The sequence below is a fragment of the Ornithorhynchus anatinus genome, chromosome Y5 (assembly GCF_004115215.2).
Source record: "Ornithorhynchus anatinus isolate Pmale09 chromosome Y5, mOrnAna1.pri.v4, whole genome shotgun sequence".
Classification (NCBI taxonomy): domain Eukaryota; kingdom Metazoa; phylum Chordata; class Mammalia; order Monotremata; family Ornithorhynchidae; genus Ornithorhynchus; species Ornithorhynchus anatinus.
The window spans coordinates 663608-686572 of record NC_053179.1 but is presented as its reverse complement, the minus strand read 5'-3'; the positions used below and the strand labels follow the sequence as shown (position 1 = coordinate 686572).

General features: G+C 43.1%; 2 protein-coding genes across 9 annotated transcripts in view; one reads left to right on the top strand and one right to left on the bottom strand.

The window, feature by feature from the left end:
• Positions 1-22965, bottom strand: part of LOC114808754 (far upstream element-binding protein 2) — a 90345-nt gene that overhangs the window by 8649 nt on the left and 58731 nt on the right. Inside the window, exons 1-11 of one of the 3 annotated variants that reach the window (XM_029056588.1) lie at positions 12326-12534; positions 8772-8868; positions 6085-6123; positions 5810-5849; positions 4734-4786; positions 4202-4273; positions 2157-2214; positions 1371-1545; positions 999-1097; positions 305-403; positions 86-188 (exon numbers count right to left, since the gene is read on the bottom strand). In XM_029056588.1, coding sequence (XP_028912421.1) covers positions 86-188; positions 305-403; positions 999-1097; positions 1371-1545; positions 2157-2214; positions 4202-4273; positions 4734-4786; positions 5810-5849; positions 6085-6123; positions 8772-8868; positions 12326-12514 — 1024 coding nt within the window. In that variant the 5' untranslated portion in view covers positions 12515-12534. Of the gene's footprint in view, positions 1-85; positions 189-304; positions 404-998; positions 1098-1370; positions 1546-2156; positions 2215-4201; positions 4274-4733; positions 4787-5809; positions 5850-6084; positions 6124-8771; positions 8869-12325; positions 12535-22965 lie in introns of those variants that run through there. The other 2 variants (XM_029056589.1, XM_029056591.2) reach the window with 2 other exon arrangements.
• The window catches only part of LOC114808755 (cellular nucleic acid-binding protein-like), a 57553-nt gene continuing 47152 nt past the window's right edge, over positions 12565-22965 (top strand). For 2 of the 6 annotated variants that reach the window (XR_005659702.1, XM_039910984.1), the window contains exon 1: positions 17619-17742. The gene's annotated coding sequence lies outside the window, so the exon portion shown is untranslated. Of the gene's footprint in view, positions 12649-17617; positions 17743-22965 lie in introns of those variants that run through there. The other 4 variants (XM_039910982.1, XM_039910983.1, XM_029056593.2 and 1 more) reach the window with 4 other exon arrangements.

Here is a 22965-nt window from a genome sequence, read left to right as displayed (position 1 = left end):
AGGACAGAAAAATAGCCTGCAACCAGAGAGTTCTGGGTCATCAAATCAACCTCAGTGAATCTCTTCTGCCTTTTCAAAGTCTTACCTTGTTTGAATTGAATCCGCACTCCAGCATCATTTTGTATTTTTTTTATCATCTCTCCACTCCGTCCAATCACCACACCTACAGAATGCCTGGGTACCGGGACCTGAATGCAGAAAGGAGAACGTTCAAGAACCTTTCACAAATTTCTGTTGCACACCAAACCACATCTCAGACATAGCTAAACTTGCTTAGTAAAAGGATGTCTAAGAAGTTACTTACATCTATTCCTCCACCAATTCTGGATCCAAACTCATTACGATCCCCAAAACCTCCCTGGTCACGTTCCCGAAGGATGTCCATCACCATTTCACAGGCTTGCTGCAAACATACACACAAGCAAATACAAGTGAATATAAAGTGATGGTCCAGGAGTTGCTACAGTCCTCCCCTATCCAGTCCCCATTCAATTCACCTTCTGGGAAGCACCTGCAGGATGAGGTACAAGTCTTTGAATTAGGATGTCTACGTCTTTGATTTATTATGAGCACTGTAAAATCAGATGAGCCAGACAAAAGAGCAAAACTCCCGAATATCACTATATAGTGGATATTTCTGAATAGCTCTAGAAAGTTGAAAAATGGCTTCTCTAGCATCTTGACTTATTTTGCCTCATGCTGGACTTGGATCTCATGTGATTCTCAAGTCTCCCAACTTTTCCAACATTCAAATGAGCTGAATTCTTATAATTCCAAAGGGACCAGTCTTTCACTTCGTTGAATTCAGCCTTTCACTTTGAGTGTGGAATTGGAAAAGAGGCAGGGGCATAGTGGAGGGATGAGAGGGACTGGGGACAGGACACACTTTAAAGTGCTAGCAAGAAGAAAGCAATCATTTGATGTCTTTTGAGACTCAATAAAAAACTGACTTATAGTTGGCACTTTGGCAACTTTATAGTTACACTCTTCTCTGTTACCTGTACTTTGTATGAATCCCCAATGATCCGGAGAGGTTTGTCCACATTTGTGTTTTGGGAACCATCTTGAATTAAAATCATTTTTACTCCAGCTCGCTCCTATTTAAAAGAACCCAAATGTTAGTTTCATTTCTGCCATTAACACATAAATTGTAGGCAAATGGTTAGAGCATCAGCAACCTTAGCAGGGACCAGCAATACCCTATCCCTCAGTGAAATCTTACCAAGGATAAAGGTTACAAGAGTGGAGTGAGTAGTTGTGATATCAAAGGAAGAGTATGAAAAGAAGGGTGTGAGTTAGATTCAAGATCCAGAGCTGTGGGAGGTGACCTTTTTAAAAGGTGTGAATACCTTTCTTATTTAGTAGCTCACCTGCAGCTGTTTAATGGTTTCACCGCCTTTGCCAATTACCAAGCCTGCCTTTCCTGCTGGAATCATGATCTCCTGCACTGTGCCATTCTGGCCCCCATTTGCATTATCATGGAACTGGCCAGGAGGGCCACCACGCCCTCGAGAAACAATATCATCCAGCATCAACTTTGCTTTCCTGTGGGAAAATGAGATTCATGCAGAAGTGAGAGGTAATGAACAGGTTCTTTGCCCCACTCACCTATCTCTTCTCAAAAGACTGTTATCCAGACATAGAGAAACTTTTCTGAGGAGACAGATGTGTAGGACTGTCAACAGATTTCACCAAGCTATTTTGTCTCCACAGAAGGAATAGTGAGGTGTGAAACTTAATCAGATCCAATACCAATGCAGTTAAAATGTCACAGCCCGAAGTAAATAGCATTGTTGGTTCAGCAAAGGAAAATCTTGCACTGAGAGCTACTCTTCTTGTCAAGCCTGAAGGTCCCCCCAGGCCTGGTGAAAATGTAATAAAATCAATACATTATAGCTTTTGGAATCAGAGGACCTACTTCCATGTTAAAATTTTTTCTAACTCTTCAATTACAATGTCAACTTTTCAGGGGCAGGGACCACATCCCACATCCCACCTCTCATTGTTAAATACCAAGACTTCACAGTCAGTGCTCAGTAGGCTGCTGATTGAATTAATTATACTATTACTGTCAATGGCAGGGAGAAAAACAACATAGCTTAATTTGAGAAGGCCTCAGTCATTCCCTTGCCTGGGCATTATACAAAGGAACTTACTGCACAGATTCAGGGGCCCCGGTTAGTGAGACACTACGTTCAGGTAAGCCACCACTATCTGCAGAAAGACAAAAATATTCTGGTTCAGGCAGGCTGCAGAAGAGAAACATTTAGAAAATTTCACAGAATGCCAATTAGACTTCTAAGTTCTACCGAAAGTCATCAAATGATCTTGCTAAATCCAACAGCCTCTATGCTATCCTAAATCTCCTAGATGTTCTAGCTGTCTTCGGATGTTCTTCCCCTTGACTCTATTTATTGCCACTGTTCTTGTCTGTCTCCCCTGATTAGACTGTAAGCCCGTCAAACGGCAGGGACTGTCTCTATCTGTTGCCGACTTGTTCACTCCAAGCGCTTAATACAGTGCTCTGCACATAGTAAGCTCTCAGTAAATACTATTGAATGAATGAATACTCTGTGGCCCAATCACCTTCTCAATTAATCAGTCAACTAGAGAAGCAGCATGGTCTACTGGGTAGAGCACAAGCCTGGAAGTTAGAAGGACCAGAGTTCTAATTCTGGCTCCACTATTTGTAAGCTATGTGACAGTGGGCAAATCACTTCATTTCTCTGGACTTCAGTGCCCTCATTGGTAAAATGTGGATTAAAACTGTGAGCCACATGTGGGACTAGATTGGGTCCAACATGATTACTTTCTATCTATCCCAGAGGTACCCCAGTGCCTGGCATATAGTAAGTACTTAACAAAAATGATTAAAAAAAATCATTTGATTGGCATTTATTGGGTGCTGGGAGCAAAGCACTTTTCTAAACACTTGGGAAAGTACAATAGAGTGAGTTGGTGGAGATGTTCCCTGTCCACAACTAGCTTCTCCTGGAAACATAAGCCTTCAGTAAGGCTTTGAAAGAGAGGAGAGAATCTGTCCCTTGAATCTGTGGAGGGAGGGCATTCCAGGCCATTAACCTCAACTCATTTCTCTCATACAACTCACACAATCAATCTGTCACCAAATTCTGTTGGCTCAACCTTTACACCACCATAAAAACCCACCCCTTCCTCTCCCTCCAAACAACTACTAGGCTGGTTCAAGCATTTTTTTCCATCTTGCTTTGGACTACTTTAATCAGTCTCCTTGCTAACCTTCCTATTATCAGTCTCTCCTCTGTCTATCTACACTTCACTCTGCTGCCTGGATCATTTTCCAAAAAAATCCTTCAGTCCATATTTCTCACTAAAGAACCTCCAGTGGTTGCCTATCCAACTCCTCATGAAACAGAAACTCCTTACCACCAGTTTTAAGGCACACAGTCATGTTGCCACCACCAGTTTTAAGGCGCACAATCATGTTGCCCCCTCCTATCTGACCTCCTGATTTCCTATTACAGCCCAGCCTGCACACTTTGCTTCTCTAGTGATAATCTGTTCACTGGGTCTCAATCTCATCCACCTTACTGCCAATTCCCTCTCCAATGAACCACCCCTATCCCCGACCTCATGCACCAGACAACCACTTTCCCCAACCCCAAAGCCTTATTAAAATCACATCTCCTCTAAGATGCCTTCCCCAATTAAGTCCTCTTTTTCCCAGCTTCCTCTCCCTTTGGAGTTACCTAGCCACTTAGATCTGTACCCTGTAAGTACTTGGTATTCACCCCACCCTCAGGCCCTAAACACTTATGTACATATCCTTAATTTATTTATTCTTTCAGATTAATATACATCTCCATCTTGTTCCTTGTCAGTAGTCGACCAACTCTGGTATTGAATTCCTAATTGTTTAAAACAGTAAGTGCTCAGTGAATATAACTGATGGAATGAATGACTGAATGTGCTCCAATAAGACCCTCGCGACGGGAGGGAAAATGGTTTTAGCTTTTTTTTTTTAATCTGACAGTTCTGAATTGTAGTAGCAGAGATCCACAAGATAATTCTGACTTTTTACCTCACTTTCTCTTGGTAACTTCTTTTTTGTTGCATAAATTCTTTCATGCATTTCAAAAAGTCAGACTAAGGCATTTTCTTGAGTATACCCTCAGTAAAGTTTTAGGCCAGCAAAAGCAATTTTCCAATTTACCCAATTTACCTGGAGAGATCTGTACTTTGCAACCAGAGTCTTGCTGAATTTTGTTGATCTGCTCGCCTCCTCGACCAATGACTGGGAAGAGAAAAATGTGAATAGCTCAAGGGCTCCACCAAAATTAAGGGTATTTATATTCAGTGAAGTGTCGTGAGGGAAAACTAGTCAATAACCTCTTCCACTACACCAGGTCTTGTTCCTCCCGCTATCCCTCCCCAATTTCCTAGCTCACTTAAGACCACCCTCAAAATTACTAACCAAGAAAAAAAGGAAATGGAAATTCAGATTCTGTTTAACGCGTAGTGGTCTTTCTACTAATCCTGGAGCAAAAAGCACTTTCATATATCCTCCTCTTCCACGGAAGTGTCATTTACTCAGAGATTCCAGGGTCCATAGAAGAGGAAATAACAGATAATTTAAAACATTGCAAGAGGTTTTTTCAGATCAAAGATGCCTAGTTTGATACAAAAATGTAAGAACTATCTCTGAAGATTAAAGATGAGAACCCATGAATTCTTTCCTCAGATCCCATACTCACTCAATCCCACCATGCCGTCAGGGACCCTATATTCTTCTGTCATTGAAGATCTGCTAGGGGATACAAAACCAGTGATTATGGTGAAAAAAGGAAGAACAAGGATTTTGAAGAATTTTAGATTTGAAGATCTGAGGAGTCACCTGGAAAAACGATAGTTAGAAAAGCAATGCCTCCAATCAATGAACCAGGATAACAGGGATGACTTTCCCAGACAAAAAATAAATAATCCTAAATAATAAATACTGTACCCGACTAGATAAGACAATGAAAAACTCCAAAGCCAAGATAGTGTAGTGATGCTTAGTAAGTTTCCCCTTCTAAACCCTCTTTGAGCAGTGTGGCTTAGTGGGTAAAGTACAGGCCTGGGAGCCAGAAGGCCATGGGTTCAAACCCCAGCTCTGCCTCACGTCTGCTGTATGATTTTGGGCAAGTCACTTAACTTCTCTGGGACTCAGTTACCGCATCTGTAAAATAGGGCTTAAGACTGTGGGCCCTAGATGGAACAAAGACAGTGATCAACCTATCTTGTATCTACCCAAGTGCTTACAACTGGCATACAGTAATTGCTTAACAAATACTATAATTATTTATCGTTAATTATTTATGCTGAGCATCAGCAAGGAGAGGCATCATCTGAGCCCAGGAAGCCCTGCTCTAACCTCCCCCTTAGAAGAGAGGTACTTCCTAAGTGAGCACAAATAAAATAACATTCATTTTACGGGGAAAATGATGGTGACCCCAGTGGTGATAGGCACACCTCACGCAATTTTAATAGAAGAAAAAAAGAACATATAACCTCTTCTAATTTTTTTTGACTGAGTTTAACACAGGTTCTTGTTTATTCAGTGCGAATTAAACTGATCACCAAATCCAGAATTTTCATATTTTTATCTGTATCAGTATCCATATCTTATTTACTAAATTGGTCTCTCAATGACCAAAGACCAATCCTAAAAAGAGAAGGAATAAATACACAATAGATAATCCGCCTCTGAATTACTGAATATACAAAATATGTGTTATGAGTCCCAATCTTTGGCAGGGGTACAAATTTGTTCAAAAAGACTGACACTTACCTTGGAGGAGGGTGAATGGGTCCCAGCTGTGAACCAAGAGCTAAAGAGATAAACAAAAACATATGCGTGGCTAGAATTGGCTCAGAGGGATGATGCAGTTCCTCAAAATTCTGTATCGGCCTTGACAGACCGAACTTGTACCTTGCACAGAGATAGGCCCCAGTTCCAACTAATTTAGGGATCAACTAAACAATTTTCAACTGAAAGATAATGCAGACGACTTTACCCAGTTGCACCCAACTTGTCTTTACCCCATAAAAACAAAATATACTTACACTCATTCTGAGCTGCCAGCTTCTTGCTTTCTGGCTGATCTGTTGAAGCATAATAAAAGAGGTGTGGCTTTAATAATAATAATAATGTTGGTATTTGTTAAGTGCTTACTATGTGCCAAGCACTGTTCTAAGAGCTTGGGTAGATACAAAGTAATCAGGTTGTCCCATGTGGGGCTCACAGTCTTCACCCCCATTTAACAGATGAGGTAATTTAGGCACCGAGAAGTTAGGTGACTTGCCCAAAGTCACACAGCTGACAGGTGGCAAAGCAGGGATTAGAACCCATGACCTCTGACTCCTAAATCCGTGATCTTTCCACTGAGCCAAGCTGCTTCTTTAAGAGATTTTGTTAAGCACTTAATATGTAATAATAATAATAATAATTTATAATGATAATGATGATGGTATTTGTTAAACACTTACTAAGTGCCAGCCAAGGTACTAAACCCTGGGGTGGAAACAAGCAAATCGAGTTGAACACAGTCCCTGTCCCATGCTGGACTCAGTTTCAACTCCCATTATACAGGTGAAATCTGCTCTCTATCCATTAGACCACGCTGCTTCTCACTACGCCATGATGATTATTTTGTGTCTGTCTCAATGCTTAGTATAGGACTTGATACAAACTGCTGCAGCAGAAGCAATATGACACGGTGGATAGAGCACGGGCCTAGGAGTCAGAAGATCATGGTTTCTAATCCTTGCTCCGCCACTTGTCTGCTCTGTGACTTCGGGCAAGTCTCTTCACTTCTCTGTGCCTCAGTTTTCCCTGAGATCCGATCTTCTTGTTACCTAAAATCTAATGCCCAAGTTACATGACCATAAAGCCATAAGAATTGATAGGAGGATGCCAAGTAACATGCATGAAGAATCCTGGGAAAGTCTTGGATTCCCAGTCCAGTCACCAGAAAAGTTTACTTGTCCAAACTTACCTCACCACACTATAAAAAAAATTAGAAGGGTTGGGATTATTCATAATTCATCTTGGTGATCCAGGGATTTAGGACTGCCACTATCCCATCCATCAGTAAAATAAACTTCACTGCCTGGTAAAGTTCACCAAAAACTTTGTTACAGTGAGACTTCTGGGAAGGTTAGGTAGTCTCTCAGACTGCTTTGCCTAAAGTATTACGAGGAGCAGTATCCTCAGAAGGAACTTGAATAGAGGAGTCAGAAACTGGGTTTCAATCCCAGCAGGAAGCTTTAGGCAAACAATTTCAAACTTTTTTGTGTCTTCATTTCCTTGTCAGTCAAATGATGATAAGAATACCTGTTTTTTCTAGCTCAAAAGGAATCTGTCAGGACCAAATGAGACAAGTAAAAGGGTTCTACGGTAAAATTAAAGTCCAATTGAATTATTATTAGTAACAATACTAACAATATTACTGTTAAGTGATTACTATTACTTCTTACTATTCACTATACAGAATAGATACATGATAATCAAGTCCCTTGAAGAGAAAACAGGAATCAAATCTCCATTTTACAGGTGAGGGAACTGAGGTGCAGGAGACACAATAGGCAAGTGGCAGAACTGGGATTAGCACCCAGTTCCTCTGACTCCCAAGCCTTTCTACTAGACCTTGCGACTTCTCCTACATTAATGTTAATAATATTACGTTACTCAAAGACTATCCTTTAAAATAAAAACTAACTCTTTAGAGAACTCCCCAGAACTATGTATTATTTTATAGATTGTACACTTCTTGAGGGCAGAGATTGTTCCTATTCCACCTTCCCAAAGCCTTAGTACAGTGTTCTACACAAAGTAAAGCAATCAATAAATATCATTAATTGCTTGATTTTTCATTTGATATTTTGGAATTTCGGAATTTCAATTTCAATAGAAAAGAAGCATTACCTAGTGGATCGAGCATGGGCTTGGGAATCAGAAGGACCTGGGTTCTAATTGTGACTCAGCCCTGGTCTGATATGTGACCTTGGGCAAGTCACTTCACTTCTCTGTGCCTCAGTTATCTCATCTGTAAAACGAGAATTAAGACTGTGAGTCCCATTTGAGACATGGTTTGAGTTCAACTTGATTAGATTTTATCTACGCCATTGTTTAGTAAAATGTCTGGCACATAATAAGTGCAAATGTATTTCTGTCAACCGGACCTTTTCAGTGTTCCTTAACACATCCACCTCCACTATTTAAACTGTGAACCCATTTATGTAGGTAGGTATGTATACATATATGTATATATGATCATTATGACCAAGGAACATACCTGCTAATTCCATTGTACTGTATTCTCCCAAGCACTTATTACAGTGCTCTGCACATAGCAGGCATGCAATAAATACCACTGAATGGTTGACTGTAGGTATGTTCGTTCATTCATTAGTTAATTAATTCATTCACTGCAGTTGTTAAGCACTTACTATGTGTCAATCACAGTACTAAGCACTGGGGTAGATATAGGAAAGTCAGGTTGGACATAATCTAGGGCCCAAATGGGGCTCACACTTTTATCTCCATTTTACAGATGAGATAACTGAAACACAACATGGGTCTGGGAGCCCAAAGGTACTGGGTTCTAATCCTAGCAACCCATGCTCTAAAACTAGGCCTTACTGCTTCTCAATGAATGCCTTTTAATTTTCATGAAATGAACTTCAAATGCTTAGGATAATGCTATTTTGTACCAAGTTTTATTATTATTAGCAACAACAATAAAAATTACCTCCATCTTCCAGTTGTCTCTTTTGGCCCCCAAACCCAAAATCTGGAGTACTGTTATTCATCGTTGTGGCTGCATCACCTCCAATTTTAGCTGCTATCTAAAAATAAGCCAGGATGGGTCAGTTACAGTTTTGGAGTCTGCTTTTGTCTTTTGCATTCCCAGGAGAATGAACTACATTCACAATGCTAACTGGTTTAGACATTTGTATTAGACAAATTATCTTCAATAGCTTCAGAGCAAAACAGAATGGTAAAAACCCACTGAATAAACTCACTGCAATATTTATAATTTCTTGGAAACCCAAAACAAGTATTTAAAATTTTTGCTTTTCATTTTTCAGCTGGGACCAACTCTGGGTCTTTTCTACCACATATGAAGTTGTATGAAACATTTTCCTGTTAAAGAAGGACATTTCTGTTTGCTATTTTGCTTTCTCAGTGAAAGAACTCTTTGAGTCAATCAATCAGTTGATCAGTGATCAATTGACTGATACTTCCTGAGCACTTACTGTGCTTGGGAAAGTAAAATCTAACAGCTGGCAGATACGTTCCCTGCTCACAGTGAACTTACTGTGTACAGAGGGAAACAGACATTAATACAAATAGCTAAATTATGGGTATGTATATAAGTGTTGGGACTGAGGAAGAGCTGAATTAACGATGCAAATTTAAATACAACAGCAACCCAGAAAAGAGTGCCAAAAGAAGTAGTGAGAGCCTGATGGGGAAGGCTCGTGGAGAAGATGTTCCTTCAATAAGACCTTCAGGAGGAAATACTCCTTCAGTAAAGACAGTGAGAGTCTGTCAGATATGAAGATATGGCAAGGAGTTTCTACTTGAGGTGCAGATGGATGGGCAACTACTTGAGGAGTGGAGAAACATGGACTCAATATTTCTTCGGAAAAAAGATCTGGGCAGCAGAATGAAGTATGAACTGGAGTCGGAAGAGGAAGGAAACAGAAAGGTTGGCAAGGAGGCTGAATTAAGGTGGTAACAGTTTGGATGGAGAAGACCAGATTTTAGTGACGTTATGAGGGCTGAACAGATAGAATTTAGTGACAGGTTAAATATGAGTCAAGGACAACCGCATTTCACTCCTTTCTGCCATTTATTTATTTTAATATGTGTCTTCCCCTCTAGACTGTAAGCTCTTGCTGGGCAGGCAACATTTCTTCCATCTCTATTGTACTGTACTCTCCCAAGAACTTATACAAGATGTGAACATAGAAATTACTCAATAAATACCATTGGCTGATTGCCTTGGGTACTCACAAGTATAGTTCTCTCCATTTTCAAGGTTCTTCTGAACTTCCAATTAATTTTCTTTGACACTAATTATCAATCCAACACCAACTTTCTTCCCAATATTTCATTACAAAATTATTCTCTTAGTTTTCTACTTATACATCATTCTAGAATCTTAATATTTCTATTTCAGATGACAAGAAAAGTTCGTTAAAGGCTGAAATAAACTCACCATAATGGTTCCTAAATTAGCATTAAAACCACTTTAAAATTTCACCTCAGAACTTCACTTCAAATACTGTCTCACAGAGGCTTACCAAAAAACCCAGTTTAGGATTAATTAGTTATTCCCAATTCTACCAGCCCCATTAGGCTGCCTAAAAGTGATTCTCATTTTGGACAGCAAATGAAATAATAAAAATAATAATAATTACAGCATTTATTAGGATGTTACTATGTGCCAGGCACTGTACTAAAACTGAGGTGGACACAAGCAAATTGGATTGGACACCATCCCTCTTCCATGTGGGGCTCACAGTCTCAATCCCCATTTTAAAGATGAGGTAACTGAGGCACAGAGAAGTTAAGTGACTTCCTCAAGGTCACACAGTTGACAAGTGGTGGAGTCAGGATTAGAATCCATGACTGCATGACTCCCAGGCCCGTGCTCTATCCACTATACCATGCTGCTTACCATAGCAGCAAGCTTCTCACCATACCTGCATGCCTCTCACAAATGAAATGCATTTTCAAGGTATCAAATCTTCCATTTCTAATAATAATGATTATATTTGTTAAACTCTTACTATGTTCCAGGCACTGTCCTGAACACTAGGGTAGATATAAGGTAATCAAGTTGTCCCATGTCAGGTTCACAACATTCATCCCCATTTTACAGATGAGGTAACTGAGGCACAGAGAAGTTAAGTGGTTTGCTCAGGGTCACACAGCAGACAAGTGGTGGAGCTGGGATTAGAACCCATGTCCTCTGACTCCCAAGCCCGTGCTCTGGCCACTGAGCCAAGCTGCTTCTCTAGCCAAACCACATCTAATTATCATTTCAACCTTGATAGGACAAAGCCCTACATATTTTTTAACTCAAAAGCACCAGTTAGGGAGAGAGTTTACCTAAGAGAATGTATCACCCTGGGAGTAGCTTGCCCCAATTTTGATGACTGCTGTCTTCATTGTTCTAAAAGCCTGTAGTGACACATCTCTTGAACATAGTGAATATATACAGGCAGACCTGTAACTATGTAACAGAAAGTGACAGTGTATTGTTGTTATTATGACCTATCATAACATCCTTTAATACTTCCATAGTAGTTTTAAATTAGAAAGAAGAAGGTCTGATGTAACTCACAAGTGGCTAAAAAACCCAATGCCAAATTCTCTGAAATAATTTCTCTGACCTCTCCCGAAGTTCACCATAATTCCTAACATCCTCATGAAAAACTCTTTAGATAGATATCTTAAATTGAGTCACCTTTTATTATTTCTATTTGTATGACATAAAAGGAAAAACATTTACTTCTGGATCCACCTGAACAAACAAAACTGAGATATCATGCCTTTCTCCCTGAACTAAAAGTCCAGTTGGGAAGCGTGGATAAAAGGAATTAAAATGAAAACATTTAAGCCAGTCCCCTTTAAATTCATACAGCCAAAGAGTTAATTAAAAATTGATTGATTGAGCTAGGTATTTAGAAATGAATAAATGACAACTACTCAGAATTGGCAGGAGAGCTAAAAATTTCCCACTCGGTTAAAGGACGGTTATTTTTTCCTTATTCTTAAATTCCCTCCAACCTCTCACTGGAAAACGTCTCAAGCCATTCTTACGACTCATGCTTTATTGGAGGGCTTCTCGTTTCGCCACTCAAAAATTCCTTTTCTTTCTCGGAGCTCCCAAAACTTCCTCCCCTTCGTCTTTGTGCCAAATACAAGTTCCCTTAGGGAGATGTCAACCAGCAGGTACCTCAGACCCCTCGTTCAGACCCCAATACGACAAACATAACGAAATTCCTATCACCCATTCTGAGCTCCCAAAATAGCATCTAAATCCATCCCGGCTCTTAACTCCCCGCCAGCCCTTTCATGTAACTACTGCCAGATTCATCCCTTATTCCACCCCCACCCTTTCCGTGGATTAAGATGGCTTTGGTCCAGTTTTCAGTTGATCAGGACCCTGTCCGGTACTGTGCCGGAAGGGGGGAAAGTTGCGGGGGAAATGTTGAGAGATGGGAAAAGCGGTGCCCGGTATTTTGGGGGTCCGATGGTAGTCACCCTAAACAGGGGCCCACTTCTCACCTGTCGGGCCCGCTGAACGGCGTCGGCGAACGCGTCCTTACGAATTCCCGAGTTACCCGCTACTGGCGGTGCAGGTTGTGCTCCGCCTCCCCGATCCCCGACGGCGGGAGGGCCCGGAGGTCCTCCACCACTAACTCCTAGTCCTATTCCCCCGACGGTTGGGCCTCCCCCTGTGTTGTAGTCCGCCATGACAGTGGCGGGAAAAAGAGCAAAGAGGTGAAGAAATGTAGAAGGCCTAAACTGATGAGACGAAGACAGCAGCTCAAAGCGGGAACAAGGCCACAGAACCGCAAAGGATCCTGGGAGTCAACGGACGAATAGGGGTAGGAGCAGAGGCGGGGAGTTGATTAAAAAAGCCCTGATAGACAACTCCAAATAACTAATCACAAGGTCCTATTCAACCAATCCCGTTGCCAAGACGATGCAGAGGCGGGCACTTTCCGTTACAGGGTCACAGGGATTCTGTTAGCCAATTAGGAGGCGATATAAAAGGTGGGGGCGGGGGGAGGGAAGGGGGACATGAACTGTAGTGTAGCTATAGGTTTCTGGGCGAAAGAAAAAATCGGGAATCTCCGGTCAAGATGGAAAGCCAATTAGAAAGTTAATGCCTCTATGAAATTGGATAGGCGGTAATATTCTTAAAACCTTACCAAGACGAAGAAGTTGTTTAATAAATGGCCCTCAGATAGATGCTGATATTATGAACTAATCTCTGTTCTGAAACCTAATCTTCCCCAAAAAACAAAAGTGGTAATGAAGAACAGTGTTACCTAATGAATAGAGCACGGGCCTGGAAGTCAGAAGGACCAAATCCCAGATTATAATAACCAGCCCTACCACTTGTCTGCTGTTTGACCTTGGGCAAGTCAATTAACTTCTCTGTAGCTCAATTATTTCGTCTGTAAAATGGGGATTAAGACAGTGAGGCCCACGTAGTATATGATCTATGTGGAACCAGATGAGCTTGTATTTAGATCTTGGTATAGTGCCTGGCATATAGAAAATGCTTTAATGCTACCATTAAGAAAATAGTAGTTCCAGACCTTGAAAATCTACCATAGGCCACCCTGACACTTCCCTCCTCCAATGCCAACCTACTCCAGTGGTTGCCTATCAACCTCCGCTCCAAACAAAAACTCCTCACTCTAGGCTTCAAGGCGCTATATCACCTTGCCCCTTCCTACCTCTCCTCCCTCTCTCTTTCTACTGCCCACCCGGCACGCTCCGCTCCTCCACCACCCACCTCCTCACCGTCCCTCAGTCTCGCCTATCCTGCCGTCGACCCCTGGGCCACGTTCTCCCGCGGTCCTGGAATACCCTCCCTCCTCACCTCCGCCAAACTGACTCTCTTCCCCTCTTCAAAACCCTACTTAAAACTCACCTCCTCCAAGAGGCCTTCCCAGACTGAGCTCCTCTTCTCCCTCTACTCCCTCTACCACCCCCCTTCACCTCTCCACAGCTAAACCCTCTTTTCCCCCTTTCCCTCTGCTCCTCCCCCCCTCCCTTCCCATCCCCTCAGCACTGTACTCGTCCGCTCAACTGTATATATTTCCATTACCCTATTTATTTTGTTAATGAATTGTACATTGCCTTGATTCTATTTAGTTGCCATTGTTTTTATGAGATGTTCTTCCCCTTGACTGTATTTATTGCCATTGTTCTTGTCTGTCCATCTCCCCTGATTAGACTGTAAGCCCATCAAACGGCAGGGACTGTCTCTATCTGTTGCCGACATGTTCATTCCAAGCGCTTAGTACAGTGCTCTGCACATAGTAAGCGCTCAATAAATACTATTGAATGAATGAATGTCTTGAGTGCACTAGGATTTGATTCTTTGATTCTTTTCCCAAATCACAGCACTTACAGACACATTTTTGTGCTCTCCATTTCTTCTATTTGAATGTATTTTATCATCTTTTTCCCCCCTTAGATTGTAAAGTCCTTTTGGGCAGATATTGTGTCTACACATTCAGTTGCTTTTTACTTTCCCAAGTGCCTAGTTCAGCAGCCCATAATATGTGTTCAGAAATGTCACTGATTGATTAATTTATAAAAAGGAGCAGAGTAGCACCACGTTAGTGCAGTCACTCATCCTATCCCACCCAGATTATTGCATTAGCCTCTTTGCCGACCTCCCAGCCTGCTGCGTCTCCTGACTCCAGTCCATAGTGCAATAAGCTGCCTGGATCTGTGACAATGTTAAGCATGTTTCCCCACTCCTCAAGAAACTCCAGTGGTTGCCCATTCACCTCCACATTCAACAAAACTCCTCATCATTGGCTTTAAAGCACTTCATCACCTTGTCCCCAACCCCACCCCCTCCTCTACCCCCACCATACCTTATTATCTCCTTCTACACCCAACCCTCACACTTGGCTTCTCAGTGCTAAGCTTCTCACTTTGCCTCGGTCTCACCTGCCTCCCCACCAACCTCTAGTCCACGTCCTGTCTCTAGCCTGGAATATCTTCCCTCTCAAACCCAACAGTGGATTGCTCTCCCCTACTTGAAGGCCTTATTGAAGGCAAAACACCTCCAAGAGGCCTTCCCAGACTAGGTCCCCCACCATTTCCTCTTCTCCCACTCCATTCTGCCTCGTCCTGACTTGCTCCCTTTGTTCTTTTCCTCTCCCAGCCACATAGCATTTATGACCATATCTACAATTTATGTATTTGTACTGATGTCTGCCTCCCACTTTTAGGCTGTAAGCTCATTGTGGGAGAGAATGTGTTTGTTCATTGTTGTGCTGTACTTTTCCAAGCACTTAGTACAGTGCTCTGCTCACAGTAAGTGCTCAGTAAATGCAATTGAATGAATAAACGAAAGAACACAGATCTAGGAGTCATATCCCTGGGTTTAATCACATCCCACCCCTTGCCTTCTGAGTGAATTTGGCAAAACCCTCTCCTCCCCCTCACTTGCTTATCACATAGACAGCACAATTGTCTTCCTTCTCATAAACCCACCATCATTCCCTATAATCCTACAATACCCCCCATCATCATGTCTGCCCATCCCAATCCTCCCCTTCTCCTCCTCCCCTGCTGCCCAACTACCCCCCTTTGCACTGCCCTATCCCTCTCCCCAACCCCTTCTACATGGAATCTCTTTGTCCCAGCACCACACCTCGTCGTCCTCCTCCTGCACCAGCCCCTGTCATCCTGCACCAGCCCTGTCATCCAATCACTTCCCATCCCTCGTGCTTTCCCCGCACACTCTCCTCCCTCCACAGCTGCTGCCAAATATGGTCTATGGAACCCGCGCACCATCATGAGGAAGCTTCCCTTCATCCTTTATCTGTTCCTGTCTTGCTCTCTCCTCCTCCTCGCCATGACTGAAACCTGGCTCTCCTCTGATGGCTTGGTCTCCCCTGCTGCTCTCTCCAATAGGGGCCTCTTCTTCTCCCACTCCCCCACACTTGCTGGGAAAGGAGGTGTTGGCTGCCTTCTTGAGCCGCAATGTCGCTTTCACACCTTTCCACCTCCCCTAACCCCTATCCCCTATCCCTTTCTTTACATTCCTTCAAAACCCATATCCCAAATCCTATAGAGAAGCAGCGTGGCTCAATGGAAAGAGCCCGGGCTTGGGAGTCAGAGGTCATGGGTTTGAATCCCGGCTCTGCCACTTTCAGCTGTGTGACTGTGGGCAAGTCACTTAACTTCTCGGTACCTCAGTTACCTCATCTGTAAAATGGGGATTAACTGTGAGCCTCATGTGGGACAACCTAATTATCTTGTATCTACCCCAGCGCTTAGAACAGTGCTCTGTACATAGTAAGCACTTAACAAATACCAACATTATTATTATATCTTCTGCCTCTACTACCCACTTCAGATTCTAATCACAGTCATTTATAGTGCCACTTTCAACTTCTTTAACCATTTTGACCCCATTCTCACATTCCTTCTCTATTTCTCCAAGCCCACTTTGATCGTTGGAGACTTCAATATCCACAAAGATGTACCCTATGACCCTTCTGCTGACCCTTCACCTACATCCCCACCTCTGTTATGGAATGCCCTCCTGCTTCGAATCTTACTAATTACTCTCCCTCCTCAAAATCTTACTGAGGGCCTATCTCCTCCAAGAAGCCATCCCTGACAAAACCCCCACTTCTTCTTCTCCCACTCCCTTCTGCGTCACCCTGACTTGCTCCCTTTATTCACGAGAAGCAGCGTGGTTCAGTGGAAAGAGCCCGGGCTTGGGAGTCAGAGATCATTGCTTCGAATCCCGACTCTGCCACTTCTCAGCTGTGTGACTTGTGGGCAAGTCACTTCACTTCTCTGTGCCTCAATTACCGCAACTGTAAAATGGGCATTAACTGTGAGCCTCTCGTGGGACAACCTGATTACCCTGTATCTCCCCCAGCGCTTAGAACAGTGCTCTGCACATAATAAGCGCTTAACAAATACCAACATTATTATTATCATCCGGTAAATAAGTGCGTTTTCAGATAATTGTTCTCCCTTAACTCAAAGCCTTAACAGAAGACAAACCATCTCCAATAATAATAATGATGGCATTTGTTAAACGCCTACTATGTGCCAAGCACTGTTCTAAGCGCTGGGGTGAATAAAGGTAATCAAGTTTTCTCATGTGGGGCTCACAGTCTTCATCCCCATTTTCCAGATGAGGGAACTGAGGTCCAGAGAAGTTGAAGTGACTTGCCCAACGTCATACAGGAGATAAGTGGCGATATGGGATTAGAACCCACGTCCTCTGGCACCCAAGCCCGGCTCTTGTTATTAAATCACATTGCTTCAAAAAGCCTTCCCTGACTAAGCCCTCCCCTCCTCTTCTCCCACTCCCTTCCGGGCCGCTCTTCCTTTCTCCGTCATTTATCTTCCCCGCATCCCCACAACATACGTGTATATACCTGTGTATATCTGTAATTTATTTATTTGTGTATGTATGTTTACTAATGTTTGTCTCCCCCTCTAGATTGTGAGTTCGTTCTGGGCAGGGAATGCGTCTGTTGTTATATTGAACTTTCCCAAGCTCTTAGTACAGTGCTCAGGTCACAGTAATTGCCCAACAGTGACTGAATGAATTAAAGTTAAAAAAATTGACGTCTCTAATGATTGGAAAACTTTCATGAAAAATGCACCAAATAGTGAAGAAATCTATGCACTTGAGCACACACAATACACCGAAAAGAAAAGCTACGGAAAGTAGTACGAGTGGTGAACAATTCTATGCGGAAGAATGTGGGCGGGATCTTTCTTCGTAAGAGGCTCTGAAAGGATTGCAGAAGCCTTGGCCCTGATTGGGTAAGGATTGCGGAGGAGCCGCCGTGCGCAGCGATACGTAGAACCGTTTGCAGATCAGCCTGTGGCGCAGCAGTGTCCCTTGGAACAGATAGAGCCTGCGGTCTTTAGACGAACAATTGTCGGTTGCGTCTGCCGTTGCCAATCCATAGGTAATGGGAGGGATGGTGGATAAAAAACTAGGGAGGAGACCGGTGTAGGAGGGAAAGTGTATTGGTGACTCTGGTGACTACAGTTTTGTCTAGTATTGTTTCATCAGACAGGAAGCCCGGGAATCATGCCGCTAAGTCGTACTCGTTTCTTGAACGGGGTGTAGGGGCTTATTTAGGGTTTTTGATGCCATTGACAGTTATACGAACTCGGAGTTGCAAAATGCGATCAAGCAAGCTGAAGCTTTCCGAAGGAATTGATGTAAAGCCCAGGACATGTGGGCCTTGAAAATGGAGGAATGGGAGAAAGATGGAGTAGGCTGGGAAACCCATGTGGCGGTCAAAATATTTTAGAGGAGTTTATGGGGACGCAAGTAAATAAATTGGAATATGTACTTGGAAAGTCGAGGATGAAAACTACGTGCTCGAAAATGTGAGCGGAAAGGGTGCCTGAGGCCTGATGTGATTGAGGCCCGATGTACCTGAATGGCGGACATCATGACTTGTAAGACTGTTGGTTATCATCAAATTCAAGCTATTTCCTTTTCTCCTCTTTTCCCCCACTGTTTTCTCCTTAGTTTCTCCCACTTCCCCAATGGTTAATTGATCTTATTTTGGGGAAATTATTTAGTAACACAAATGGGGTGAACGTATCCCGAAACATTTTTCTCTCCCGAGATACACAACTCTCCCTACTTTTTAAACACTGTCGAATTGAAAGCAAAATACAGTGGGTGTATCTATGACAGTTTAAAAACAGGGAATCGTAGTTTTACACAACAGTCAATTCCTAAGTAATCTATAATTTATTACTCTCCGAGCCCAATTATTTTGAAAATGGTATGGGGTTCCAGAACTCAAGATTTAAAATTGGCAATTAAAAAAAAACACTTTTCTGGACAAATAAGGTTACCTGTCTGGAAATTTTTCAAATTAAAAAATAGTCGTAAAATTAGGTTTGTTATACAGTGTTGTATGTGCTATAACTATGTATTCAATATATTAATCAAACCAGCAAGGATGCATAAATTGACAAAAGTTGTGTTCATTTCATTCAGTCGTATTTTTTGAGCGCTTACTGTATGCAAAGCACTGTACCAAGTAACCATTTGGGAGAGTACAGTACGGCAACAGACAGACACATTCCCTGCCCCCAACGAGTTCAGTTCTTTCTGAGCAACTAGAACCCTTATACTGTAATGCAAAGTAAATAAATTGTATTCCTTACTGACACATTGTAATTGTCTACTACAATTGTCTACTTGTATTTAACTTGGAAAGCATTAAGTCTTATTTTTAAAATTGAGTGCCAAAACAAATATTTTTAGATGTTATATTTTCTCATGTTTTGGAACCTTTTTTTATTACCACTGAATCTTAATGTGAACAATGTATATCTTGGTTTTCTCTATATTAAATTTCTCCAGAAATGGGCTATTATTTCAAACTATTTTACCTATATTTAACTAAGTATTCATCTTAGTATCTACAGAAATCAATCAGTAGTTTTTCTTGAACTCTTACTCTATGCAGTGCTCTGTACCAAGTGTTTGGGACAGTGAAATATCAGACTTGGTAGCAGTGCAGTCTACTCACATTCCTTGGGAGAAGCAACGCAGCTAAGTGGTAAGGGCACTGGCCTGGGAGTCCAACGTCCTAGGTTCCAATTACATTGCCACCACTTATCTGTAGTATGACCCTGGGCAAGTCACTTAACTTCTGTGCCTCAGTTATTTCATCTGTAAAATGGGGATTACAATTGTAAATCCAGTGTAGAATTTATGTCCAACTCGATTATCTTGTAATCATTCATCCATTCATTAAGCGCATCCTGTGTGCAGAGCAATGTACTAAGCGCTTGGGAAAGTACAACAATAAAGAGTGACAGTTCCTGCCCACAGTGAGCTCACAGTCTAGAGGGAGGGAGACAGACATCAATACAAATAAAGAGACAGTAATGCAAATAGATGAAATTACAGATGACTGTCCCCGTCCCCCTCCCCCAGAAGTAGCCATCCGTGGGGGAGGCCCCACTCCCTCCTTCCCTGTGTTCTCACTGGAGGTGACTGAGACCCCCCACCCCCTCTCCCCAAGTAACAATGTCCTTGTTTCCACTGTGTTACTTTTAGCTACTATCTGCATTCACACCTACTCAGCCCACCCAGTTGTTTGGTTATCTACCCCTTTCCCCAGGTGTTTCCTCTCCCAAGTCCCCTATAACAGCTACAGAAGCAGCTTGGCTCAGTGGAAAGAGCGCGGACTTGGGACTCAGAGGTCATGGGTTCGAATCCTGGCTCTGACGTGTCAGCTGTGTGACTGTGGCAAGTCACATAACTTCTCTGTGCCTCAGTTCCCTCATCTGTAAAATGGGGATTAAGACTGTGAGCCCCACGTGGGACATCCTGATTCCCCTGTGTCTACACCAGCGCTTAGAACATGCTCGGCACATAGTAAGCACTTAACAAATACCAGCATCATCATCATCATCCAAATCCGCCATCCACAGGATTTTCTCCACCGTCTCAGAAACAATTGGGCCAAGGGCCTCTGGACTCTCCTTGCTACTAGCCTTTTTGATTTGAATGACCCATGGACACATCAACATTCGACTTTGGACATCACCTGCTTCTTAATATATCAATATATATTTGCTACTGTCTGTTAACTGTTAACTGATCTCAGTGCTGTCAGTTACCTCACTGACCTCACCATGACCTTCCAACCCCTCTGCTCCATCTGCCCTTACCAATCCTCACCTTCCTTTTCCCTCTCCCACCTAGCTCTTTCCCTCACTTTGCACTGCCCCTGCCCCTCATCTCACCCCCTCCTTAGAATCCCACTTTACCAGCACCAAACCTCATCCCCCTCCCCTTGCTCTCTTCCCCACCAAACACCTTCCTTCTAACCCCTTTCCTTTCCTCCCCCCACCCTCCCATACCAGTTCTCCTGTCTCATAGCTGCCCCTTAACCCCCCTGCCTGCTCAGATCCCCACCATCTCATTCCCATCCAAATCCTCCCCACCCCCTCGCACCCTTCCCCCTCTCTCCCTTCCACAGCTGCTGCCAAATGTGGCCTATGGAACCCCAGCTCCATTATAGGTAAACTTCCTGTCATTCTTGACCTGCTCCTTTCCCGATCTCTCCTCCTTCTCTCCCTTATGGAGATCTGACTCACCGCAGAGAACATGGTCTCTTCTGCGGCTTTCTCCAGCATTGGACTCTCCTTCTCCCACTTCCCCAGACTCGGATTCCTTCTTACATCCCAGTGCCACTTCGGCATTATTTCCCCTCCCCCTTCTCTCTCCTTCCCCTCCTTTGAAGTCCTTATTATTTGCCTCTACCAGCCCCTCCAGATTCTTGTAGCAGGCTCCCACCAGGCTCATATCTCCTCCTACCTCCAGGACATCTCCACTTGGATGGCAGGCCTGCCACCTGAAACTCAACATGTCCAAGACTGGATTTATATTCCCTCCCAAATCCTGTTCTCTCCTTGACTTCCCTGTCACTGTGGATGGCACTGCCATCCTTCCCATCTCACAAGCCCGCAACCTTGGTGTCATCCTTGACTCTGCTCTCTCATTAACTCCACACATGCAATCCATCACCAACACCTGCCGGTCTCACCTTCACAACATGGCCAAGATCTGCCCTTTCCTCTCCATCCCAACTGATGCTGTGCTGGTACAGGCTCTCATAATATCACAACTGGCTTATTGCATTAGCCTCCTCTCTGGTCTCCCAGCCTCCTGTCTCTCCCCTCTCCAGTCTGTACTTCATTCTGCTGCCAGGATTATCCTTCTATAGAAACGTTCTGGGCATGTCACTCCCCTCCTAAAAAACCTCCAATGATTGCCAGTCAACCTTTGCGTGAAACAAAAACTCCTCACTCCTGGCTTCCAAGTTCTCCATCACCTTGCCCCCTCCTACCTCAACTCCCTTCTGTCCTTCTACAGCCCATCCCCTACACTCCGCTCCTCTGCCACTAACCTCACTGTCCCTCATTTCTGCCTGTCCCGCTGTCGACCCCTGGCCCATGAGAGTTAGTTTGCCCTTCCCTGAGAGTTTGTTTCATGGATTTGAGGAGAGAGAGGCATCGCAGGCATCACAAGTAAGATTAGTAAGATTGAGGACAGTGAGAGGGTATCTCAGAGGAGCAAAGTATGCAGGTTGGGTTGTAGATGGAGAGAAGTGAGGTGAGGTCAAAGGGGACAAGGTTATGGAGTGCTTTAAAGCCACTACAGAGGAGTTTTTGTTCTATATGGTGATGGATTGGCAATCACTGGAGATTTTTGAGGAATGGGGTGACATGCCCAGAATATTTCTGTGGAAAGACGACCCAGGCAATGGAGTGAAGTGTGGACTGGAGAAGGGAGAGACGAGATTGGGATGTGAGCAAGGAGACAGACTCGGTAGTCTAGGTGGGATAGGATAAATGATTGTAATTAATGTGATAGTTTGCATGGAGAGTGAAGGGTGGATTTTAGTGATGTTAAGGACGGACCACCAGGAATTTATGTCAGATTGTATATGTAGATTGAATGAAAAAGAGGAGTCAAGGATGATGGCAAGGTAATGGGCTTGTGAAATGGGAAGGATGGTGGTGCCATCTACAGTGATGGGAAAGTCTGGGAAAGGACAGGGTTTGGGTTGGATGATAAAGAGCTTGGTCTTGGACAAGTTAAATTTGTAGGTGGTGGGAGGACATACAAGTATTGATGTTTTGAAGACAGGAGGAGATGTGAGCCTGGAGAGTTGGAGAAAGATCAGGGGAGGTGTGGATTTCGGTATCGTCTGCATAGAGATGGTAGCTGAAGCCTTGGGCATGAATGAGTTCTCCAAAGGAATGAGTGTAGATGGTAGTATTGGGCTCAGTAATTGTATCTACCCTAACTGTTAGTACAGTGTTTGGCATATAGTAAGGCTAGGGGGGAGACAAACTTGAATATAAATAATAGTAAAATCAGATTACCATAATATCCTTGATCCCATTTTTTGCACCACAACAGTGGTTTGTCTCTTTTTTAATAAAAAACAGCTTTCACATTTTCTCATTTTGTGTTTCAATAATAATATTGGTAGTGTTAAGCACTTACTAAATGCCAAGCACTGAACATAGCACTGGAGAAGTACAAGATAATAAGGCCTGACATAGTCACTCTCCCATTTGGAGTTAAATAGAAGAGAGTAGGATTTAATCCCTCTTTTGCAGGTGAGGAAGCTCCTGAG